At 50.8% G+C, this 24,748-nt stretch overlaps 1 protein-coding gene across 1 annotated transcript in view; it reads right to left on the reverse strand.

Moving 5' to 3' along the window:
* Asap2 (ArfGAP with SH3 domain, ankyrin repeat and PH domain 2) overlaps positions 1–24,748 on the reverse strand; it is a 161,693-nt gene that overhangs the window by 86,932 nt on the left and 50,013 nt on the right. The window contains exons 2-3 of the mRNA XM_059248539.1: positions 19,738–19,810; positions 2,878–3,023 (exon numbers count right to left, since the gene is read on the reverse strand). Of these exons, the coding sequence (XP_059104522.1) occupies positions 2,878–3,023; positions 19,738–19,810 (219 nt within the window). The remainder of the gene's footprint in view (positions 1–2,877; positions 3,024–19,737; positions 19,811–24,748) is intronic.

The following is a 24,748-nucleotide window of genomic DNA, read 5'->3' on the forward strand; positions in this document are numbered from 1 at the left end:
ATACCTGGATCCTGGGAATCCGAACTTACACCCTCACGCTTGGGAGGGAAACGTTCTACCAATACCAACTAACCCATCTCCTCAGCCCCCAGGTTTTTATGCCTTTTCGTGTTTTTTTGTTTGTTTGTTTGTTTTGGTTTTTGGGTTTTTTAAGACAGAGTTTTCTCTGTGTATCCCTGGCTGTCCTGGAACTCACTCTGTAGCCCAGGCTGGCCTTGAACTCACAGAGATTCTCCTGCCTCTGCCTCCCGAGTGCTGGGATTAAAGACGTGCCACCGATTGATGCGTGGTTCCCCCCAGATTTTAATTGTCTACTTTCAAACACCAATGGTCTCCCACACCCCCAACTCCTCCAATAACCAGAAACACCCCAAGGTGCCCATGCATATGCAGGGTTTCCTCAGGTCTCCCTGAGGTGATCCTGCGTATGCATCTATTTCAATGTCTTCTGTCCTCTGCATCCCTCTCTTTCCCTCACGTCCTTTTTCCTGCTTGCTCCGGTCTCTCCCTCTTGAGGACGTTTATCTGTGCTCCTAAGCCAAGCTCTGAGAAGCTGATGGCCGCTCTGCAGTGAGGGGCTCAGCATAGCACAGTGACTTGTCCCTAGGGAACCCCGCCACGTCAGCCTCTAGAGGGCTTTACCCTGGCTGTGCAAAGGAGGCCCTTCTTCCCTTCTGAACCACGGGCTATGCCTGTCTGCCACAACCCTGGGGGAAGCAGATCCAAGAGGCAGCCGGCAGCCGGCCACTGTGTGGGACGGGGACAAAGAGTGACAGGTGTTTGTTTTTGTTTTTTCGAGACAGGGTTTCTCTGTGTAGTTTTGGAGCCTTTCCTGGATCTCGCTCTGTAGCCCAGGCTGGCCTCGAACTCACAGAGATCCGCCTGGCTCTGCCTCCCGAGTGCTAGGATTAAAGGCTTGTGCCACCACCGCCCGATCAAATGACAGGTTTTATAACGCCAAGAGGTTTCAAATTCAGTCAAGTTCAAAACAAACTGTCAACGAAGCACACAAAACAGCCTAAGCACTGTGGCAGCTGTGTGATGTAAGAAACCGTTTTCAGGCTAACACGGGGAGAGAGGGACATGGCCTGAACGATCCTGCTCTCTGCCCTTCCTGTAATAAACTCATAGACTGCACTCTCTGCTTCCCACCCACAGACGCAGCTCCACAGACCAACCGCCACCACCACCTCCGGGACGAGCTGTTTCTTCGCTTGTCATGAGCTGAGGAAGAGAAATGAAAACATTCGCTGCCCGTGACCTCCGCGGAGAGCACGACTGAGGCCTGCCCTGCCCTGCTAGAGCCTTCAGGAGAAGCTGGGGGAGGAAAACAGGAAGGAAATGCTGGAGAGATCTTTAGGGCCCACCCCTCTTGGGGAAACAACCACCCACCAGGGCAGGATCACAAACCCTCTCGCCGCCGGCTCCTTCAGAACCCTGTTCCCACAGACAGGGACAGCACTGAGCTGCAAGTACAAGAAATGGCCGATCTACCCCAGGCTACCAAGCCATGGCCACAGGTGTCCGCCCTGTGTTTCTCTGCTCACGGAGCCAGCCCTTTCTTTCAGTCCTGACGTCCTTTCATCCATGGTAATCCTGTATGGTGATATTTTATTTGTATTAAAATGTTATTTGTATGTTAGTAAATAAAGTTGCCCGGGGGTCAGAGCTATTAGCAAGCCATAGGAAAGCAGGGCAGTGGTGGCGTACACTTGTAATCCCAGCACTTGGTAGGCAGAGCTGGGTAAGTCTCTGTGTGTTCAGGGATACAGCCAGTATTGGATACACATGCCTTTAATCTCAATACCAAGCATGGAAAACCTGGAGGCCTATACAGACAGGCCGTGACGAGGCGGTCATGTGGTTGGGTTTACAACCAATGAGAAGGCAGAACAGGAACTCTATATAAAGACTTTAACACAGGGATAGCTCTGGTTCGGAGAGGTAGGACCACTGCAGGAGGAAGGGTAAGGTTTTAGCTCTTAGCTCTGACCTCTTGGCTTTCTTCTTTGCATTGGTTCTGTGTTTCTTATTTAATAAGAAGGTTGGTTACATCTACAATTCTGTGCTTTGAGTATAGGTTACCTTGTTTCCTAAGGTAAATCTGAATTCTGTTTATTAGATATTATCAGCCTGGATGCCCACTATCACATGGTGGTGTGAGTGAGAGTGGCCCCCATAGGCTCCTATGATTGAATGCTCGGTCCCCAGTTGGTGGAACTGTTTGGGAAGGATTAGGAGGTGTGGCTTTGTTGGAGGAGGTGTGTCATGAAAGGTGGGCTTTGAGGTTTCAGAAGTCCAAATCACTCCTGGTTAGCTCTGTCCCTCTCTGCCTCGTGTGTCACGTGGATCTCTCAACTATTGCTCCAGCACCATGCCTGCCAGCCTCTTGCCAAGCCCCCCACCATGATGGTCACGAACTCTTCCCCTCTGGGACTGTAAGTCTGCCAGCCCCCAATGAACTTTCTTCTGTAAGTTGCCTTGATCATGGAGTCTCTTCCCAGCCACAGGAAAGAATACAAGACACCACCCAGAACACGCTAGTCTTCATTTTTAAAACTACCAGAAACTAAAGTCAGGGGCCCTGAAGAAGATGAGAGAATTTACCCATTCCATCCTGCACTTGAGAGTTTAAAGTGCCAAGCTAAATTTAAGTCATATTAAAAAAAAAAAAAAAATTAAAACTGTAAACTTTGTTCCAAAGGTACCGACTGTGCATACGTAGAAAGTATAGTTATTTCAGGTTCTGCAGGAGCCAGAGAATATCTCCCTGGATGATCAGAAACGAGCTCTCCTGGCCAGCTGTTGGGCTGTCTTCTCAGGGGCGGCATGACAGGCATTTCACACACCACAGCCGCACACACAGTGGACACTGACCAGGTTTTTGAAGAGCGCCGTCAACTCCTTGGTGAACACAGAGAACTTCAGAAAGGCACTTCCTAAGTCTGGGTCATCCCTGCAGACACAGTTGCCCCCGAACTTCTCCAGAGCCTGGGTGTACTGCTCCTCGTTCTCCACGTGTGCTGCAAGAGCAAGCAGAGGGGTTGTTAACGGACCTGCCCGGCAGTCACCCCCTGGACCACCAGGTCCTTCTCGGTCGCAAATAAGACCAAACACAGCCCTGGAATTAAACATGGAGCATGTCCGCAGACTCACACTGAAGAAAAGTCAGGTTGCAGGAGCAGAAGCATCGTTCCTAGTCCAAAATCAAACCCCTGTGCCCGAAGAAGCAGCCAGAGACATGAGAGAAAGTGTCCCCTCAGGTTCCCCCGCCTGCGGCACACCAGAAGACTCTCAGATCCCCACGACTTCCCAGAATCCTCCTCAGCCCCATCACCACACTGGCCACTGGTCTAAGAGGGGGTCCTAGCCCTTCTTAGAAATACAGACGATGCCAATCAACTCCTCCCCCACTGAAGCTCACGACATCCAGGCATAGACACATGCCACTGCCACCTCCTTACAGAGGGACTATGGTGCTCTCTGAAGCCTGAGCAGGCCACAGAAGCCAGCTTGTTCCATGATGTCCTGGTGGTGTCTGTCTTCTGTCCCTCCCAGCCCAGCCCCCACTCACTCAATCCACTTACCCTTCCTTCATGACACTGTCCTACGCCCCGGGTGTCTGAGTCCATATGTCCCCTCTCCTTGGACTCACATGTCACCCTGAGCTGTCAACTAAGTCTGTTCTCATCCGCTGGAGGCGCTCGGGAGGCACCGTGAACCTGGCCTCCATTGGCACCTGGGTATGTGTGGGAAGGCCAGTGTGGACTAGCAAACACTGGAGAAAATTAAATTTCGATGCCTCCATCTTTTTATTTCGAAAAGCATTCCAGGGCTGGGGATGTGGCTCAGTGGCAGGCTGCTTATTTGGCCTGTACAAAACCCTGAGGTTTAACTCTCAGCACTGGGGTGGCGGAAGTTCCATAAAGAGGCCCAGGAACTCTAGATAATTAGATTCTAGACTATATATTGAGCAAGAAAATTAAGACATACACTCACATGTCACACACACACACGCACACGCGTGCATCCTCCTAAAGTGTGTTGTTATCAAGCAAATAAGACACATACACATGCACACATGCATACTAAGACACACACTCACTCATGCACCCTCCTAAAGTATGCTGGTATCAAGCAAATTCGCACGCACGCATGCACGCACCCTCCTGAAGTGTGTTGGTATCACGAGGAAAGATCCGGGCCCCAGTCGCGTGGCTGCCAGTGGGCATCTGTGTGACTAGCAGGTCAGAGTAACCCTCACTAACTCTATTGGTTTCCTGAAGGACAGAAGCTCGCTGGCCTCTGGGGTTGGAATTTAGAAAGATTCAACGCAGGATAAGGACACACAGTGCACACAACCACCGCCACCACACACAGCGGTAACGACGTCAGCAAACATCGCTATGGAGCGTAAACTGCCGTTTTTTCTACACTTCCACCTTTCCCATACCCTGCTAGGAAACGGGGGCTAACAGAGATCAAAGAAGCAATCCCAGGAAACCACACTGCAGAGCAGCATGGCTTCAAACCTAAACGTGCCCGGTACCCCAGCCCGTTCCTCCCTTTGCCGCCACCGCACGGGTGATTCAGGTCTAAAAATAGCTTACCTTGGGCCAGCAAGATAGCTCAGTAGGTCAGAGTGCTTCCTACACAAACCTGACAGCCAGGGTTCAAATCCCAGACCCCACAAACCTGACAGCCAGGGTTCAAATCCCAGACTCCACGGAAAGGTGGGAAGGGAGAACGGATTCCGCCACGTTGCCCTCTGATCTCTTTATGTACAGCACACAAACGCTCACGCACAATAACAAGTAACATTTTAAAAATCAAAAATAGTTCACCTTGCTAAAATGAAAAGTACTTAATTTTTAGATTTTTAAATTCCATTTCACAGATAGATTAATAATCTCTATGCATAACTAGAGCTATATATATGTATATGTATAACTCTAACACATGTGGCGCACGATGAAGAACATACCTTCCCAAATCACATACTTTTTTTTTTAAAACTATCTCAAAGTTGTTAGGCAAGAAGACATAGGCAGGTCCGATGTGGTTGCAGCCCAGAGCTGACGGCCACAGCAGATATCTGGTTCTGGCCCCCCACTGGGTATGAAAGACAAGAAGCAACTTCTGCTGCTTCCCTGCTCTGGGGTCTGCCTGGAGACCCAGGCCAGGGATGTCCAAGAGGTGTGTGTGCGTGTGTGTGTGTGTGTGTGTGTGTGTGTGTGTGTGTGTAACGGGTACTTCCGTATACCCTGTGTTTCTGTGTCTTCCTGGGACGCCCGGGGCAGTGCCCACTGTGAGAACAGCCAAGTCGCCTGTGAGCATGGTAATTGATTGCTCCGGATCACCCCCAAGTTGGAAACTTTCCTACTAAGAATGGAGAGCACTCCAGTGCCTTTATCATTCTTTTGCCAAAAAACAAACCTCAAAATAGGAGCCTAAAATAAACAGCCTGGGAATAAAGTTTCTGGAGAGATCCCAAAATGAATCTATCAGCTTTTATTTACAGAACTGAAAGCTGTACTTCGGGGACACTCACTCTCTCACCTCCCCCTGCTTCAAACACATCTTCTGCTCCAGTTCCTGGGCTCCCGAGCCAGGCCTCTCTCCTCTGGAAGACTCCGGGAGATGGGAACCTGAACTTCAGGAACCACCTCAGGATGAGGCTCCGTTTCTTCCCAGTTCTATCTGAGTACGGTCCTGTCCCCCACAGCTCAGTGCACAGGATCCAACCTATTCAAGAGACGAAGGAACTCAGGTACACTCGCACAGGAACCTATCCCGAAGCCTAAGCAGACACGGAGTTTGGAGGCAGGGGTCAGGTTTTGTCTTGTGCTTCTTGGCTATCCTGACTGTTATTTTAAATACATTTATCAAGGAGAAGGCCTGAAGAATGTATTTAAGAAAAAAATTACTGGATCTAGAAAGGCGAAGGCAGCTCCTTGCTCCTCCTCAATGGAACACGTACACACACAGCTGACGAGTCAAACTGGCTGAGGGTGGAAACCACCCTCACAGAGCAACAAAAGATGGGGGGGGGGGTCACCACAGCCAATTAGCCTCCAACGGCTGACACGGTTTTAACAACCTCCGTCTTCAATTCAGGTATTTCATCCATTACTTCCAGCACAGCGACAGAATGGCGGTGCCCTAACGTGGGACCAAGGACAAGTATGCTCAGGGGAGCAGGTATGAACGCCTAGGGAAAGAGACATCCGTGGACACACTGATCATGGCTCCATGCCAGGCACCAAAAAGGGGACATCTGGACAAAGGTTCCAAGGATGATGATGCATCACTAAAGGGGAAACAGGGAGCTGGGAAGCACCAGGGAGCCCTGGAGCGTTCCATGTGTTCGACGGCTGTTAACACCTCTTTCAAAGTGGATCCCGCCCGCATCCAGCTCTCAACTCCGAAACAGAAACGGACAGCACCTGTCTCCTGCCCATCCGTATCCACGACCCTATCCTGTTCTAAGGACGCTGAGAAAGGACCCGCTCCAGGTCTCCCTTTACAGAGAGCAAGCCAAAGTACGGAAGACAGCGACTGTATGAAGTCACACAGCCGAACGGACCTCTGGCTTCCTGACTCTCAGCCCAGTGCTTCCCCTCCACACCAGGAGCCGCTGGCACATCTGCTCAGCTCACATTTGCTCGAGGCTACAACAAAGGTCACACCCTTCCAGTCAAGCCAACAGCTCAAAGTGCCATCATCTATGAGGAAGAAAACCAGGCGGGGAGTTCCCGCACCAGCCTGGCCCCTGCAAGTCCCTGCTCCACACAAGACCATGGCCACCTGGAGTCTGGCTGAGAAGCCGCTGCTGAGGCAGCACATTCGCACGGCCCAGACAGCCGGAAAAGGGAGCATTCAAGGAGACACTCGGTTCTCCACGGTAGCAGCACTGTGAGACACTCCCCAGACGACATGATTAATACTACATGCACACAGCATGTTCACATAAAGATATTCCAGAGGTGAGGTCGTAGCCTCAGCCCTACACGTCACCGGGTTTCAGATCTCACCCGAAGCACACAATTTCTAAGGGAATAAGGCAAACTCTCTCAGGTGATCTCACTTCCTAACAGGTCATTTCCTGTCCCGGGGGAGAGCTGGTTTTAGAATTCACTGCCAGAGTCAGGCCCAGATGAAGGACTGAAAACAGTCACCAGGTGATAACCTGGTGCTCTGTGACAAAGCCCGAAGAAACGCTCATGTCACCTGAGAACCCCACGTCCAAGACTCTCCCTAAAGGGGAAAGTCGGGGTTAATAGAGCACTGAATGCAGCTGCAGACAAGGCAGTTTACAGCCTGGAAATGGGAAGTGTTCACGGTGCCGACAAGGCTGAGCTGGATAACGGTCAGCACTCCTACAAAAACAGCACGTGAGGTTGGCTTTTAAAGATTTGTTTCTAATTTTTATTTGTGTGTGTGAGTGTGATGTGTGTGTGTGATGCGTGAGTGAGTGTGTGTGATGTGTGAGTATGTGTGATGTGCGTGTACGATGTGTGTGGTGTGTATGTGATGTGTGACTGTGTGATGTGTATGATGTGTGAGTGTGTGTGATGTGTGTGGTGAATGTGACGTGTGACTGTGTGATGTGTGAATGTGATGTATGTGTGATATGTGAGTGTGTGACATGTATGTAGTGTGTGAATGGATGTAGTATGTGGTGAGTGTGTGATGTGTGTGTGTGATGTCTGAGTTTATGTGATGTGTGGTGTGACTGTGTATGAGTTCACATTAAGACAAGAAGAGTGTGTTGGATTTCCTGGAGCAGGTACTTGTGGAGGCCCAGGTGTGGCTACTAGAAAGCAAACAAGTCCTTGGCAAGAAGAGTCTGCAGTCTTCACCACTAAAGCCTTTTCTCCAGGCCTGGGGTCAGCTCCTTAAATCATCACACAGGAACGGAGGACAGAAAACGGTAGACCATAAAATCATGCATTCCGTCGCAATTTCAAAATACAAGAGACGGAACGGGGGCTGAAGCAAGACGCATCAAAATCCCGGACGGCAGTTAAAAACAGCGCGCACTCCACCAACTGCAGCCTTCCACACGCCAGGCAGCAAAGCCCCGCCGCACTTTCTGGAATATCCCTTCACGCTGTCTTCTAGGTGAGGAAATGAAGCAACCACGACGCCAGCCCAGGGCGGCACAGCATCTAAGTCAGGGTGGCTCGGGACAAGCCCCCGCCAAGCCCTTCCTGCTCCTGCACACCAGGCGAGCTGGCTGTGCTCACAACTGGACTTGCCAAGTCCGGCTCAGCCACCCCCTAGTAAGGAAACAGCACAAAGAAGCCACCACTGGCAGCAATAGCTAGATCCCTTTAGCGCTCCAGGCCAGTGCTACCGTGGCGGAGGCTGGAGAGACGGCTCAGGAGTTAAAGAGCACAGGCCGCTCTTTCCACCGGATCTGGGTTCATATCCCAGCACCCACATGGTGCTCACAACAGTCTGTAACTCCAGTTCCAGGCGATCTGTCGCCCTCCTCTGGCTTCTGTGGGCACTGCACACACGTGGTACACAGACAAACATGCAGGCAAACACCCATAAACATAAAATAAAAATTTTTTTTTAAAAGATCACTGTGGTCTGTCGTTGTCTCTCAGAACTTTCCCTGGAAGAGGTAATATGAGCGAGGAGGCAGTGTGTCATCTCTGGCAGGACTGGCTTCAGAGGGATACTCCCTCCCAAACCTGTACTTTCTCTGATACCTGGAGCTCTTTCCAGTTCAAAACTCCCGCAAAGGGCACTGGTTCTAACAGATGCCACCCTGGTGTGTACTGAGTTTGGCTGTGGCCAACACAAGTCTCTGACAATGGAGTTAAGGCCAAGGCATGGGCTGACCCCTGCCTGAGGTCTCCAGGTCACCCCATCCCAATTAATGATCCTGTACAGACAGGGCAGAGGCGGCTCAGAGACAATGTGAACAGTTGAACGTAACCCCCAGGTATCTCTTCCAAACTACTGCTCACAGCACACCAGAAGTCAAGTGAAGGTGTAGTGATGACGAATCTATATGATCCATGACCCGTTCGTCATGTTGCTCTGGGTACTGAAAACATCAGTGTTCATGTGTGTTTTTATTCTGTGTGCCCTAAGCACCATCGTCTAAGAGAATAAAACCCAGTCATGTGGGAAGCCTATGATGCCAATGAATAAAAAGACTCGTGTAACGGGCCTCGCCCTCAAGCAGCGAGCCTCTACCAGAGAAAGAGGCTCAGCTAAGTCTATTCCACACAAACACAAAGGCCGGAAACAGAATGGAGCTCAGAAAGTCATGGGCTTGTTATCTACAGAGTCTGGGCAGAGGCAGCGACCGATGGAGGGCCCCCGGGGACCAGATAATGAAGTGCTCCCCCTAGGTAATAGAAAGAACTAGAAGGTAATTTAAGGGGTCATAAAACCCGTGTTAAGAAGATGGATGAGGAGTGGGTATGTGGGGGAGGGCGGGGTCTAGAGAGATGCCTCAGTGGGTCAGAGCAATTGCCCTGCAGGCACAAGGACCTAACTTCAAATCCCCAGCATCCGCGGAAAAAAGCCAGGTATGTCATGTGTGCACACAGTCCCACTACCAGGAGGCGGAGATGGGTGGAGCCCACACCCCAAGAACCCTGCTGGCTGGCCAGCCTAGCCGAAAAGGGCACGCTTCGGGTTAAGTGAGAGGCCTTGTCTCAAGGCAACAGAGGAAGGCAACAGATGCCCTGCTGGCCTCCACATGCACACGGATGACACATCACACACACACACACACACACACACACACACACACACACACACACACGCCTTCATTCCAGCACTGGAGAGGCTGAAGCCGAAGGATCGCTGTGAGTTGGATGGCCAGCCTGAGCTACACAGTGAATAGTTGGCAAACCTGGGCTATAAAATGAGATCCACATCTCAATTAAAAATTTAAAAAAAAAAAATCAAAACAAAATTGGAAGGGAAAAAAAAAAAGCTGGGGAGAGGTGAGGTTGACTTAGACACAGCTCGATGACTGAAGCTTTAATCTGCCCGTACAGATGTGTTAAAACAACCCACGGTGACAGACGGCGGCCGGCGAATGTACGGCTGTACATACAATAGCCCTGTAAGGAAAGGAGGAAATCCTCCAGCCTTGGAGGCCACAAAGGCTTCTGGCAGTTTCCTCCTGAGAGTCTAGGCCAGGATACGACAGAAGATGAGCTCGGGGCTGCCTGATTCATCCGGGACTCTCACTGGAGTTGCCTGATCCCAAATCTGCTCTGAGCTCAGGTAAGGGCGCAGCAGACAGATCTCCTCAGGCCTGTAATTCCCAGGTGTCCTGTGGCCCCAGTCGGGAAGGGAAGGACCTTTTGCTGCAGGTGACTTCGGGTGATTTTTACATCCAATTGCATCCTTTACCGGAGGAAGCCCTCCCCTTGGCCAAGCGACGGGATGAGCCACAGAGAAGCGGGTTCTCTCTACTCAAGTTGCTTTTTTAGCCTTCTCCCTTTTGACTGTATTTCATCGACCCAGGGATCCAATTCCCATCACCTACAGTGAGGACTTGGTGAGACACTCTACCACCCCACCCCCAGCCCCCAAGCCAAGGAGCCAGGACAACTCTTGGGGTCTGGTGAGGGACAGTCAGAGCACCTCAAAAGTCAGAGTCCAAAGCCTCACTCAGGAGCTGCCGTCACTACAGAGTCGGCCTCAGAGTGAGTAACCTTCCATCCTGTGGCAGTTCTGCCAGATCCACCAGCTGAGGACACAGGTTCGGACTCCGCAGGGTGATCTGGCCTGTGCCTAACGTTAAAGGCAAGCGGAGCCGTTGACGATGTCCACCTGGGAAGTGACACTTTGTCAATGGTTCTTCACCCTGTGGCTCTCAGAGGCATTTTCTCTCGAGGCACATCTGATGTAGAGAATTTGGGGGGTACACGCATCCCATTAAGCCTGAGCTGAAGAAGCCAAAGCCCAGAGGAGCCTCAGTTTCCCACCAATCAGAACTATCACAGGTGTGACTCAGGCTGATGCTCACAGGCGAAACCACAGGCTTGGTGTGATTAACACGCCCATCACTGCTGACAGGATTCCCTCGGCTTGTCGCCAGTGCCCCATCCAGTCACTGTACCGATCCACCAGAGACAGTGGGCGAGCAGCCAGAACCCAGAACTGGAAACACTGCCAGACTCCAATCCGCGTCATCACCTCTTGCCCAACCTCGGCTCGAACCTTCCAAGGAGCAGCTCACAGTTTTACCTCTCCCATTGTGCTGAAGTCAAAGCCTGCTCCCCTGAACCCATCTCTTAGGAAAAATAAAAACAGTTCATCGGCGTGGTGGTGCACATCTTTAGTCCCAGCACTCAGGAGGCAGAGGTGGGTGGATCTCTGAGTCCAGCCTGGGCTACCGAGAGGGTCCTAAGACAGCCAGGGCTGCACAGAGAAACCCTGTCTCACACATGTCCTCTTCCCTCTAAAGCAGAAAGTCCCAAGTCCTTCAGCATCCCTCTGAGATGAGCTTACCCTGGCCCTCAGACTCCAAGGTTCTTATAACTCAACGGGACAATGACCTTCTCGCTCCTCTGAGGTCACCTGAGGCTCACCTCTAGCACAAGCGGCATGTACTGCCTCCTACCGAACTCCTGACCAGCCAAAACCACCCACAGACTGCTCAGCAGGATGGCCAGGTTTGGGGGGGGGGGGGGGGGAGCGGCATGCAGGAGGCTTTCCTCTGGTGCATTTCCTCACCATACCCTAACCGTGCACTCGCGACCCCGCCTGCCAAAGATCAGTACCTAACTCAGTGTTGCCGCAGAGACGACGCTTACGTGAGGTGCTTTCCCAGCACCCTGCCTGGCCTGCAGCAAATACACAAACATCTGATTTTTGTTATCATTACTATTCTACCATCAGGCTTACCAAGGCCAACCGAGTACATGCCGTTTTCCGGTGCTACAATTCGCTGTTTCTTTTTAATCACAGAAATGTGTGTATAGATTTTGTGTCCTGGATTCCATCATAAGCATTGTCCTTCCTGCTGTGTGCACTCGCGACCCCGCCTGCCAAAGATCAGTACCTAACTCAGTGTTGCCGCAGAGACGACGCTTACGTGAGGTGCTTTCCCAGCACCCTGCCTGGCCTGCAGCAAATACACAAACATCTGATTTTTGTTATCATTACTATTCTACCATCAGGCTTACCAAGGCCAACCGAGTACATGCCGTTTTCCGGTGCTACAATTCGCTGTTTCTTTTTAATCACAGAAATGTGTGTATAGATTTTGTGTCCTGGATTCCATCATAAGCATTGTCCTTCCTGCTGTTTAGACCCATCATGCCAAGCGGCTGGTCCAGGTTTGTCACAGGAGGTGCTGTTTTTCCCTTGTGATAGGCAAGGCCACAAAACAATGCACATCTTTTGCAAAGACATCCTTCCACACAGAGATTTTTATTTCAGTGATGTGCACCGCCCAAAGATTTCCGAAAACTCCACGTGCCCATTTTCAGCGCCACAACCATGAAGCGGGGTCCCAGCTTCCCGGCATTCTTGCCCAACTCTGAGGAGGACTATGATTTATTTTCTCTTCTACAAGTTAGAAAACCATGCCAGATGTGATGCTTTCTTAATATGCAAGAAAACCTTGATTCCGAAGCTATTATATGCTCCCCAGTAATAAAAATAGGGCTGGCCGCTGAGGAGGCTCAGTGGGTAGCACGATGCCTGAACCAAGACTAATGACCTGAATTTCATCCCTGGGACCCGGCGGGGGAAAGAGAGAACAAGCCCACAGGTTGTCCTCTACCTCCTGCTCATGTGGGTGCGGGTATGCGCGGGTACACACACATTCACACACAGACACACACAGACACACACTCACACTCACACATTCACACACGGAAACACACACAGACACATACACAAACACACACACATTCACGTAGATACACACACATTCACACACACACATTCACACAGACACACACATTCACACACAGACACACACACATTCACACAGATACACACACATTCACACAGACACACACATTCACACACACACAGACACAGACACACCAGAGGGGGGGGAGGGAGAGAGAGAGAGAGAGAGAGAGAGAGAGAGAGAGAGAGAGAGAGAGAAGGCTCATTTTCTTCAGTAGGTGAAGACAGTCAAAGTGTAGCTAAAATTAGTGTTTCCTCCTCTGCACTTTTTATCTGGGGATGTGACAGTTTCCCAGGTAAAGAGGATTCCAGGTAAAGAGGACTCTGGCTCTCCCTAAGAACACTGGGACCGCACAGTTCTAGAACTGAAAATGAAAGTGTCTCGCTGCTTCCTCCTCCTTGATGGAGAGGCATCTTCCCACCTGCTAATGTGTCAAACACAGACGAAAAATGTCACCTTCCACTTCCCAGCACCGAGGAAAACACCTTCACACTGAGACAGAGCACGGGAAATTCTAAAGAGTAAAAATTGTAAAATAAATACCAACCAGGGTTTGTTTATTTTTGTTTTTTCAAAGAGGTTGGGTAGCAGTCCACGGAGTGGGAAAAGTTACAGAAACAGTTTTAACAAATTATCATAAAAACCGCTCTCGTGAATCTGTTCATCAGACGGTCCACAAAAGGCATCCCATAATTACTTGCTACTGCATAAGAAACCCAGTGCTTAGTGGATACAGGAGACATACTGATACCCTTCTGGCCCAGTCCAACTTGGAAAGTAGACTTCTCACAGTCCAGCTCTATCCCTGGGGCACTGTTTAATTAGCAAACGCTGAAGCTCTAAGCAGACATGTCAATCCCGAGTCCAGCCACGGTTTTAACCAGATTTCCCCAGGGCTGTGGTTCTCAACCTCCCTAATACTGCGACCCTTTAACACAGTTCCCCATTTTGTGGTGACCCCCAACCCTAAAGTTATTTTCGTTGCTACCTCACAACTATAATTTTGTTACTGTTGTGAATTTTAATGTAAATAATTTCGGAGATAGAGGTTTGCCATAGGAGCTGCAACCCACAGGTTGAGACTCATTGCCCTAGGGCCTCCAGAAACATTGCTTTTAAGGCAAGAATTGGTGAGTTTAAAAAGAAAAAAAAGCCAGGCAGTAGTAGCTCATGCTTTTAATCCCAGTACTCAGGAGGCAGAGGCAGGGGGATCTTTGTGAGTTTGAGGCCAGCCTGGTCTACAGAGCGAGTTCCAGGTCAGCCAGGGCTACACAGAGAAACTCTGTCTTAACAAAAACAAAAACAAAAAAACAAAACAAACAAAAGCAAACAAGGTTTTGTGGGCTAAGAGGCAACACTGAAGTTTTTCTGCACATATGGGGTAAGAGAATAAAAACGGTTTATTAGCTCACAAGCTGTAAAACATGGGTAGCTGGACTCAGTTTGCTGATCCCTGCTCCAAAGCATCTCACGCGCTCCTGCCTTACGAACCTACAGAGATCCTCACAGAGCAGTGTCTGCCATAATGGACTCTGCTCATATCTGAAGTTACCAGTGGGTTTTCCCTTCTACGCTAGGAGGGTAGTCTTAAGAACCTGCAATGGAAACCTGGCATTATACAGCTGGGGATTTACTGGGCACCTATATGCACCTGCCCACCCGGTGCCAGGCACTCAGGAACTACCGAAGCAGCCGCCTTGCTTGCAGTGTGTGCGTCCAGAACCCCACTGCCACCTGGTCCTGTTAACTCACCAACAATACAAGGAATGACGTCAGCATCCCAAATGGTGAGGATGTGAAGGAGTCCCAGAGTGAATCACTGTCTTAATACCACAGACTTCTGGGGTGGTGCCACCATCCAGGTTTCTCGGTTACTAATACCTACGAGATCTTTATCACAAACTGTCTTCCAGACTTGGCCCTTGACCTCAGAGGCTTGTGCTTAATCCAGGAGCAAAGATACACAATGCTCGGAGGCATGAAAACCACACAAAGACACACGAGCAACAGAAAGCGGCATTTAGAGTGTTAACAGCACCTGAATATTAGAGATCCACTAATGTGGGGCTTACCGGGAGGGTCTAAAGTGAACCAACCTCAAAACTGTTTAGAGGTTTGATGTGGGAAGGAGAATGTTCCATCCCCCACACCGTAACCCCAAGAATCCGTGAGTACTGTAGGCTGACCAACAAAAGGAAGTAAGAGTAGATGAATTAAACATGCTAACCAATTTGAGAAGAGATTATTCGAGATAATGGGGTGCTTAAGGGCCAGCGAGATGGCTCAGTAGATAAAGTCAGAGTTTCATTGCTAGGGCCCACAGGGTGGAAAGAGAGAACTGAAATCCCAAAAGTTATTTTCTGGCATTCAACACAAGCACCGTAGCACATAGCCCCTACCTCACCACATACAAAATAATAAGTAATAAATAAATGTTTTTTGTTTTTTGTTTTTTAATTTAAGGTACTTAAATGTGAAGGAGGGAGGCAGGAGATTTAGTGTCCACTGTGGGACTAAACACTGTGTCTCCAAGTTTGAATACCAAAGTCCAAACCTTCAATGTGTTGACATCAAAAGATGGGACCACCAGGAAATCATGAGCTTTAGGTGAATTCAGAGGGCAGGGCCCTCATGGAATTGATGCCCTAAGGAGCAAAGACCCCAGAGAACTTGCATCCTGTTTTCCTGCCAGGGAGAGACCCCAATAAATTAACTGTCAGCCATGTGTGGTGGTACATGGAGGTGGTGGGTGGGTCTCTGTGAGTTTTCAGTCTGGTCTACATAGTACAGTTCCAGGCCAGACAGGGCTACATGGTTGAGGCACTGTCTCAAAACAGTCTATAAACCAAGAGGGCCCACCCAAGCGCCTGACTATGCTGGCAGCCTAATCGGGAGCTTCCAGTTTACAGAACTCCAATCAGCTTCTATCGTTCACGCCATGGGTATGTGGCATTATGTTGTGACAACCAGCGCAGACTCTCAGAGGTGAGAAGACTCCATTGGCCATTTGCTGACTCCGTAGATACGAGGCAGGGGCTGAGCATCAAGGAGTGAGGGTGGCCTCTAGAAGAAACAGGCCAGGGAAGGAGCCTTGATGAAGGCATCGGCCTGACCTCAGTACAGCGAGACCCACGCTGCACTTCCCACCTGCAAATAAATTCGAAGGAAGATCGTGCGCTACATTGAGCCGCAGGGCGGACAGAAACAGGCTCCGGGAGCTAGAGGAAATGAGAGTCAAGAAAAGCTTACCCTGTCAAGTCTCAGCCTGAGGCAGAGGAGGGCTGGGAAGGTCACACCCAGGTGACTGCAGCTGGGGCGTGTTGAGAGAGACACAGACAGTCTCCATGTCCTCAAGAAGCAAGGGAAGCAGCCAAGTCTCGATAGAGACACGAGGCCGGGCAAGAGGGCGGATGGGGCCAGACCACGGCAAATCAGGACTTCGGAGGGTGAGACCGAAAGAAGGCAGAGGGCAGGCTGGGCATAAACGCTCAATTATTCTCACTGTTGTTTCCAACATAAGCAAAAGGACCGCTCTTTCTGGACGAGCAGCCAGAAAGTGTGGGACACCAAACACTAACATCGATCATGGGGACCTCCTCTTGGAGGACTGACAGACAGCCTTCGGAGCAGAAGCCGTCCAGGTGGCGTGCACCTAGCCAGCCGTGGCAGCCAGCAGCTCAGCCCCTCACTGGATGCTCTGACTTACTTCTGACTCATTCTAGAGAACGAGCCACCATGCGATAGTTACAGAGGAACGCTATGGACTGCTGTGGCCAACGTCAACAACCGGAGGAAAGCATGATCCCCTCAGGTGACTTTCCAAGCAGATGACACTTGGCCTCAAGTAAAGATTCCAAGATAGTACTCGGACTTACAAGACAACAAAAAGGAGGACACACACACACACACACACACACACACACACATACACACACACACACACCACACCACCCCACCACCTCACGCCCGCCACCGCCGCTCCAAGGTCAGGTGCATGGCCGGTTTGTTGGACATATGGAACCTCAGGAAAGGCGCAGACCCAGACGCAGTCCCCAAGAACTGTGTAACTTCCCGGCTCTGTCAGTTAAGAGTTTCTGACAGTAAACAAAGCCCCTGACTCCCTTGGGGCCCCAGGGAGAAGGTGATCAGACAGGGTGAGCATGGAGGGAAGCCAAAAGGGGGCACAACCAGGACATATTGAGGCTATCAAAGACGGGCATGTGGACATGGGGAGGGACCTCTGACGGGTGGCCTGAGCCCGGGAGATGTGTAGGTGCCTGGGCCTCACCTAGCTCCTGGGTCGTCCACTATGGCTGAGGGTGCAGCCGCAGAACGGCTTGAACATGGAACAGATCGAGGGTAATGTCCCCTCACAACTCATATTTGCACACATCGGGTGGTTCTGGTGGAATTCTGTCTACTTGTGCTACGCGCCACGCGACTCCCTCATCTTTCCCGTGTTCTGAATGGAGCTCACTTCCACAGACTTCCACAGTGAATAAAGTAAATTCTGTTGGATTTTAAGCAGACACCGAAGTGCCTGTGTCTTTATTTCTAAAATGGTTCCAGGAAGACAGGTAATGGGACTCAAGGTTTATGGTCCACAAGCAGCAATGTAGGTCAGAAAGGTAAACGAAACAGGTATGGGACTCGCCACGGCTGGCCTCCAGATATGTGCATCAGCCTCAGAGTCATACAGATAATCTCCTTTTCATCTCCGGTAAAAAAATCTTTTCAATGTTGTGATGATAAAATCACTGTTTTCAATCTGATCAAAATACAGTATCCCTTTTTATATAATGCATGTAACATTCCTCAGATTATAAACATAAAAATCAAACTGTCCTGAGTATGGTGAAATCTGGGACTTGTGGACAAAACTGATCATCTCGTCCTTTAGTGAGCTCTCAGCCTCCTGAGGAGTGACATGCTACAGGCGGGCGGGCAGTGGCTTTGTAACTGAGCACAGCCCCGTACCAGCAGGAATACAGCATATGGGAAACCTTTCCGATCCCTTGGGAACAGCTCTGCAGGCCCTTCCTACTGTCTAACAGGAGCCGTGTGTTGTCCAGGTTCACACAGTGCAGAGTGTTCAAGAGATATTATTGCCCCGCTTGCCTTCGGCAGGACAGGGCCCAAAGCAGAGGACCACCTTCCAGCCCTTCACACAAGTGTTAAGAATCAGGCTGTCCTTTGGGCCTGATAGATGTCTTACTGAATTAGAGTAAGAAGCCTGGGCTTTTGGTAGGTATTGAGCCTCCTGACCCAAGTCCATCACATATGACTTACTTAGACCACAAAACCTCTAATTTTGTGGGAGGCACCTTCTGGCAGTGACCAGGACGTGAGGAGGTCCAAGGGAAAAGCTGTTGTTAGTTAGGCCTGCCCACCTTGCCCTTTATGAGTCCACCTACTCTGCGCCATCCTTCTGACTACCCAAACCCAGCTTCTTGGGGCTCCTACCTCAGACTGAAGACCAACAGCTCTCCTGGAATTCTCCAGGCTTTCAGCTCGAGATAAGGGCTGCTGAGGCATCCAGCCACATGGACTGAGCATCTACTGGTCCTCGGCCTCTCTGATGTGCTGACAGCCACTGCTGGACTACCCAGACCATGCTGTGTAAGCCATAACAAATCCCCTCGGTCATGTGTTCCTTCTATCTATTCTGTACTTCTACAGAGCCCTGCTCAAGGCAAACGCCTTCAGTGGAGACAGCCTTCCAGATTCCCCGCCATCACGGCTTGTTGCCGGTGGCTCCCACAGTCATGCTCACACAATTCTGAGTAGGGTTAGTTGGGATGTGAGCTTCTAGACAGTTCCACAGCCTGCTGACATCATCTTGTCCTCCTGCTCCAATCACTATTCTTGACTAAAAGGAGACACCACAAGGTACAGAGATCACAGGACAGGTATCTGGGGGCCTGAACGCCCCTCTGGGCCCATACACAGGCACCCAAACTCTCTACCTTAGCAGGGTTGCTCTCCCACAGGCTGGCTAGCCTTCTGCTCCAGGATCTACCAGCCCTCTTCCAAGCCTCTATCACCATCGCTGTTTCTGGTTTTTGAAAGCTGCCACCTCCTTCCTTTTTGATACATAACTGCACAGACATTTGGTGACTTCTCAAAAATATTTTCTATCATTAATAGGATTTGCGCGGGGCCGCTCTCCCACCGTCTGCGCGGCCTGCTGTCTTTGAGATAAAAGTTTCAGGGACTCTTGTTTTGTTTGGAGACAGGGGCTCATGTAGTCCAGGCTAGCCTCTAACCCACGATGTAGCTGAGGATAGCCCTTTAAGTCCTGCTTCTACTTTCCTGAGTGTCACGATCACAGGCGTGCGCCGCCGCCCGCTGAGAACCAAACCCAGGCTTCCTGTCCTGTGCTAAACGAACAGGCTAGCAACGGAGCTCTCCCCAGTTCTGAGGTGAATTTTTTTTCCCTCAGTGCCTTTATAAGTCAATCAAATATTACTCGGTAGCTGGTGGGTTATGCCTGTGTATTTACTCATTTTCTCCCCAAACTAGGAAAGAAGAGGAGAAGTGACCAACGCAGAGAGAACTCTGACTCACAGCACAGGCCAAACGGACACAGGCGGAGCTGCTGCCACCCAGGCTGATGGAGCGGGCTCGTGCAGAGGGCAGACACAAGACAAGAGGGCTGTCTCCCAACCCGACACCAGGCAACACATCCTACTTCCGGAGCAGGTGTCCCAGAGTCTCCCGTTCACTGCACGTTCAGTGGGGGAGGTGACCAGACAGGACTTTAAATGTAGTGCTTTCACTGAGACACACCACCCTCCCACCACCCCAAGGGAACAGGGAGGACTCACCCAGCCCAGAAATATTGATTGCCTTCACAGATTTCTTCATTTTGTAGAGAACCATCCGGTCCACGTCCAAAGCCTAAAATACAGAGAATATATGAATTAAAACACGTCACACACGGACCGGCACTACAGACAGCAGCAGTGAGAACCTTCAGGGGGTCCTACTACAAGGCCCCGGGCTGCTTCTATGGGATGAGTCTTGGCCCAGTGTGGAAAATTGTCTTTCAGAGTGTACCAAGCAGCGGTCTTACAGAAAACTGACTCATGTGTCTCAGTCACCTGAAGCATACAAGCTGCGTCTACTCACATGGCCTGCTGAACACAGCACTCCAGAGAGATGGCTCTCCCACATCTGGACCGTCACTAAGCCCCGTCTGCCCCTCTCCCCTCACTGAAGGAAGGGCAGTCTCAAGGATACCATGTGACCCTCCCCACAGAGAGCACCCTGGCAGCCAAGTCACAGAGTCAGACCCGCCCACACACATGCAGCTCGGTGCTTTGGATCTGTGAAGCTATTAGCTGTGTTTAGGAAGCTTATTCCTAATCCCCTCCAAGCCTCAGATTTCTCTCCCAGAATCCAGCTGTAATGGCTCTGCAAGGATGAATGATTAAACAAACACTCACGTGTTCCATATTCAGCAAACATTCACAACACAACCGTCACACGGCAGCAGGCAGTGGCGTGTAAAACATCTGCACACAGTAGGTGCTCAACAGTATGTACAGTGACTCATCAAACCTGGGGATTTATTCACAGCTAAACTTCTACCCAAGAGACACAGCGAACACTTTCCCCACAACTCCGTTAAACAGCCCAGAAGATCAAAGGATTCCAAGTGGTTGTGACGGGCGGGTGAGCACATCCGGGAACCGTGAAAGTCAGGCCAAGTACCGGTGACTATTTAAGACACCGCGGTGACCTGCCATCTAAACACACGGAAAAGCCGGGCCTCTTGAATCTGCCTCCAGCACCAACCTTCCCAAGTCCTCATTCTTATGCTGCTGTGGCTGTTTCCTGGGGTGCTGGAAACAGATGAGATGGGAGCTGACAGTTTTACATGGAACAGTGATCAAAAGGCACCAGACAGGGTTTAAAAAAAGAAAAAGAAAAGAAAAGAAAAAGTCCTTATCAGGTCACTATGTGTCTGTCCGAACCCATAGGATGTACTCTCTGAGTGAACCTTTAAGGATATCAAGATCAAACCCCTCTAGGGAAGTACTCACAGAGCTTTAAAGACAGCCTTGCTATAGTATCTAGCTCAGGCTGCCCTTGAATCAAAGTTTCTTATAATGAGTTAGCTTTTTCGTGTCTAGGGAAAGATCTTAAGTGTGGTATATGGGCCCCAGAGATCCTCCCCGCTTCCTGCCCATAACCTCAGTGCTGGGGTTACAGGCACCTGCCACCACGCCTGGCTTTTTATGTGGGATCACGCAGTGTGTGTGTGTGTGTGTGTGTGTGTGTGTGTGTGTACACACCTGTGGAAATCAGAAATCATCTTCCTCCATCATCTTCCACCTTATTTCCTTAGGACAGGATTGTTCTGGCCACCCGACTCCCAGGACCCGCCTGTCCCCACCTTCCAGCACTGGTTACGGCTATGCCTGGCTTTATTATGTTGTGGGCTCTGGGTGTTTGTTTGTTTAACTCAGGGCCTTGTGCTTATACAGTGAACTCTCCTACCTACTGAGCCATCTCCCTGACCCCTACACGAACTCTTAATGTTCCTGGGTAGTCACCTCTAAGCCACTCTTGACCTTGAGATATAAATGGGGATTTGGAAAGAGTAACCCACAAAAACCTGCACTGACCGTCTCCCCTCACGCCCTCCCCTGTCCTCCAGCCTCCAAGCAGTACTTCACAAGACAGAGTTTGCTCAGGCTGATGCGCCACGCCCTCCCACCCTCCCGTCAGGGAGGAGAGCCTGACAGGAGGCAGGCGTGAATCAGTATGCTGTCACAGCTCGGTGTTCCCGCCCCAAGGCACAGGTTCTTGCTGCAGAACACACCTGATCTGGTAAACATGCAATCCAGGACTCCCGCTGTGGAGTCTGTCTTGGCCAGTCTCTGCAATTGATCAGAACAGTACCAGACCTGCATTCAGGTAAGAAGAGCTTCCCTCCCTCCCCCAAGCCTCCTCACAGACAGCAGAGGACCCCTACAGGAGCCGGGCTGAGCTCTTCGGAAGTCATTCCGCAAGCCTTACAGGAAAGCTTCCTCCAGGGCAAGGCGGAAAAGTAGAAAACCTCCCACGGAACAGAAGCACACAGCGAGTGTTCCATGGCTGCTCGGATCACTGGGGGAGGCTTCCCAGCACGGCACAGATGGTAGCCCAAGTCAAAGGAGCTGCGGAACCCTCCCTGTGCTCTGAGCTTCCCTTACTCATCCACCCAGGCCCTGAACTGCCATCTCCACCTCTGGTTAGGCCCCCAGAGCTCTCGTCCCGGTGAACTAACTGCTCGATGCTGGCTCACTCCGTTCTTTTCTTCTCCTTCCCAACACTGTCTGTCAATTGCCTTCTCTCCCTGGAACAACTTCCTGCCTCTTGACCCTTGACCCCCAGCTTCGCGAGCTGCTTCATAGGCACCTGGTCCCCCAGCAAAGCGAGAGGTGTCTGTCTGGTCCTCCAGCAGAGCCAACTGCCATCCCTCCCCAGGAAGGGTGAATCGCTCATCTTAGGTTGGCCCACAGCATCTGTGCATGCTCACAGTTTCCGCTGAGATTTACTGTACCAGCCAAATACAAAAGCAGGGGGTGGAGACAAAATGGTGAGCAAAAACAAGACAACAATCCTGCAAAAAAAAAAAAAATAAATAATAAAATAATAATAATAATAATAATAATAATAATAATAATAATAATAAACACCTCCACAAACATAGACGCGTACTGGCAGGAGCGGCAGGCCAGGACTCACCGTGCACACTGACCTGCTTTTGCCAACCTTGGACGCTGCTGCCTCAACACTTGTGCTGTCCGATACTGTGGCCACCACTGAGCACCCTGTAACACTTGAACACGCTGAGTTCTGAGAAATACCAATAAAACTACCTCCGTTGCGTGTTCCTCTCCCCGGTGCCGCTCTCTACGGTCAGGGGCTGGCGTGTGTCAACCCACTGTGCACCAGAGAGCCCCGCCAAGGAATGGGACGCTGGACCAGGCCACAGGGTTCCTCTGACCAGAGAGAGAATGCACTGTAGTACCTTAAGGCCTCTACAGGTGAGCAGAAAAGGATTCCAGGAAAGGCCTCCCAAGGATGAAGGAATTGGCTGGAGCCATACTGGCTTTAGGAACCAGTCAGGCTCCATCTGGGCGCTGGACTCCTGGGTCACCAGCTAGAGACCTAGCCTGCTTCTCTCCAGCAGAGTTAAGTGCTCTGCCCGCTGGTAACCCCGAGTCCCGTGGCACACCTGTGTCTGTGGGGTACAGCTCAGTCCTGCTCAGAAGTAGGGGCTGGAAGTGGTCATCTACTGAGGTACCGGGGACTGGCACTCTGCAAGTAGCTGAACTTGGACAACACCCCACACGGTGCTGTGCAGATTACGGCCCTTTTCCTACCAAGGACAACACAGAAGTCTTGTAAAAACATGCCTCTTTCTGAGTCCTCCTGTCCCCATTGTTGAAGGGGAAGCCGTTTCCTGCCTCAGGAATGGGAGGATAAACAAACCAGGGGTGCTTCCCCCCCTCCCCCTCTGTCTATTCAGCAGAGATTGAAGCGAAGGTGAGCTTGGCGCTTGGTGGCAGAGGTAATTATAACTAAAACCCACACGAGGGAAAAGCGATTCCCTCCCTGTTCAAAAATGCACCCTCCACCGCCGTGTATTTATAGCTCATCAAGATTAAAAACCCAGTCAGGAGAAGTGAGAATGATTAAGACAAAAAAAAGTCCTGTATCCGTGATTTACAAAAAGCTTTGCCAAAACCTTAAAGCAAGAACAATAATTCTACAGCTTTTGTGGTCTCCAGAAACCAAAGGGACCTGCAATGTGGCTGAGACCTCTGACCGTAACTCACCCCCCACCCCGTCTTCCACAACTCCTCAAACCTGGAAGGAAAACGGAGACAACCCGCACCGAAATGTGTGGGCAAATGACAAGCACACAGAACCGCCGAAGTCAATAAAGACCTGAGGAGGGCTGGCCTGGCCCGTAGATGATGTCTGGCCAAACCCCATAAACTCTGAGGGGCTGGACTCAAGCTGACCTCTAGTTTATAAAACAAGCTTAACAGATTAAATTTATTGCATAAACAAGGCGGCGGCGGGGATGTGTCTCAAATATTTCCAAGGAAAATAAATAACTGCTGGAGTGGTCATGGGAGACGGGGGATGGGGAGGGACAGAGACCAAGGGTCATGGCAAACCCACCACGAGGAAAACCCTCACATCCCCACTGGTGGCATTTTCACACCTGGCTGCCCCACACAGTAGCCAGAAGCTGGCAGGGGATTCTACTAGAAGGGAAAACACTGACGTTCACTTCTGCGTGCATGGCTGACTCCCATGAGAGCTGCAGCCACGTAGGCATGTGTGTTCCAGAATGTCACGAGGCTCTCTCTCCTTCCTCGGCCTCTGCAGGTCCCTCTGTGCCCTTGAGGGCTGTCCCCGAGCAAGGGAATCCACCCAAGCGGCCTGGCCCTCCTGGTTCCATAGCCCAGTAGTGGCATCCCCCGTCACACACTTCTCTGTGGAGGGTAGACAAGTCCGTCGTCTCCTCTTCGGGTCCCACCGTCCTGGCAAGCGGGTACCTGATGGCAGGCTGGGTAGGGAGGGGTGGCCTCTACAGTCTGTCTGAGGAGCTGGTTTGGTTCGGGGGTGGGAAACACGTGAGCCACAAGCGAAAGATGTCCCACCTCTTGTTTGTTTACAATCCAACCGTTCTGACAGGCGGACATGTCCGGTTGGATGTGGTAATACATGAGGAAAAGCTGGCTGACTCACCCAGCTAAGGGAAACATTACCCCAGCCCTCAAACAAAAGTACTCTTCTCAATCACGGGCCTCGACTATTAGCTATGCT

This window comes from Peromyscus eremicus, chromosome 22 (genome assembly GCF_949786415.1).
Source record: "Peromyscus eremicus chromosome 22, PerEre_H2_v1, whole genome shotgun sequence".
Classification (NCBI taxonomy): domain Eukaryota; kingdom Metazoa; phylum Chordata; class Mammalia; order Rodentia; family Cricetidae; genus Peromyscus; species Peromyscus eremicus.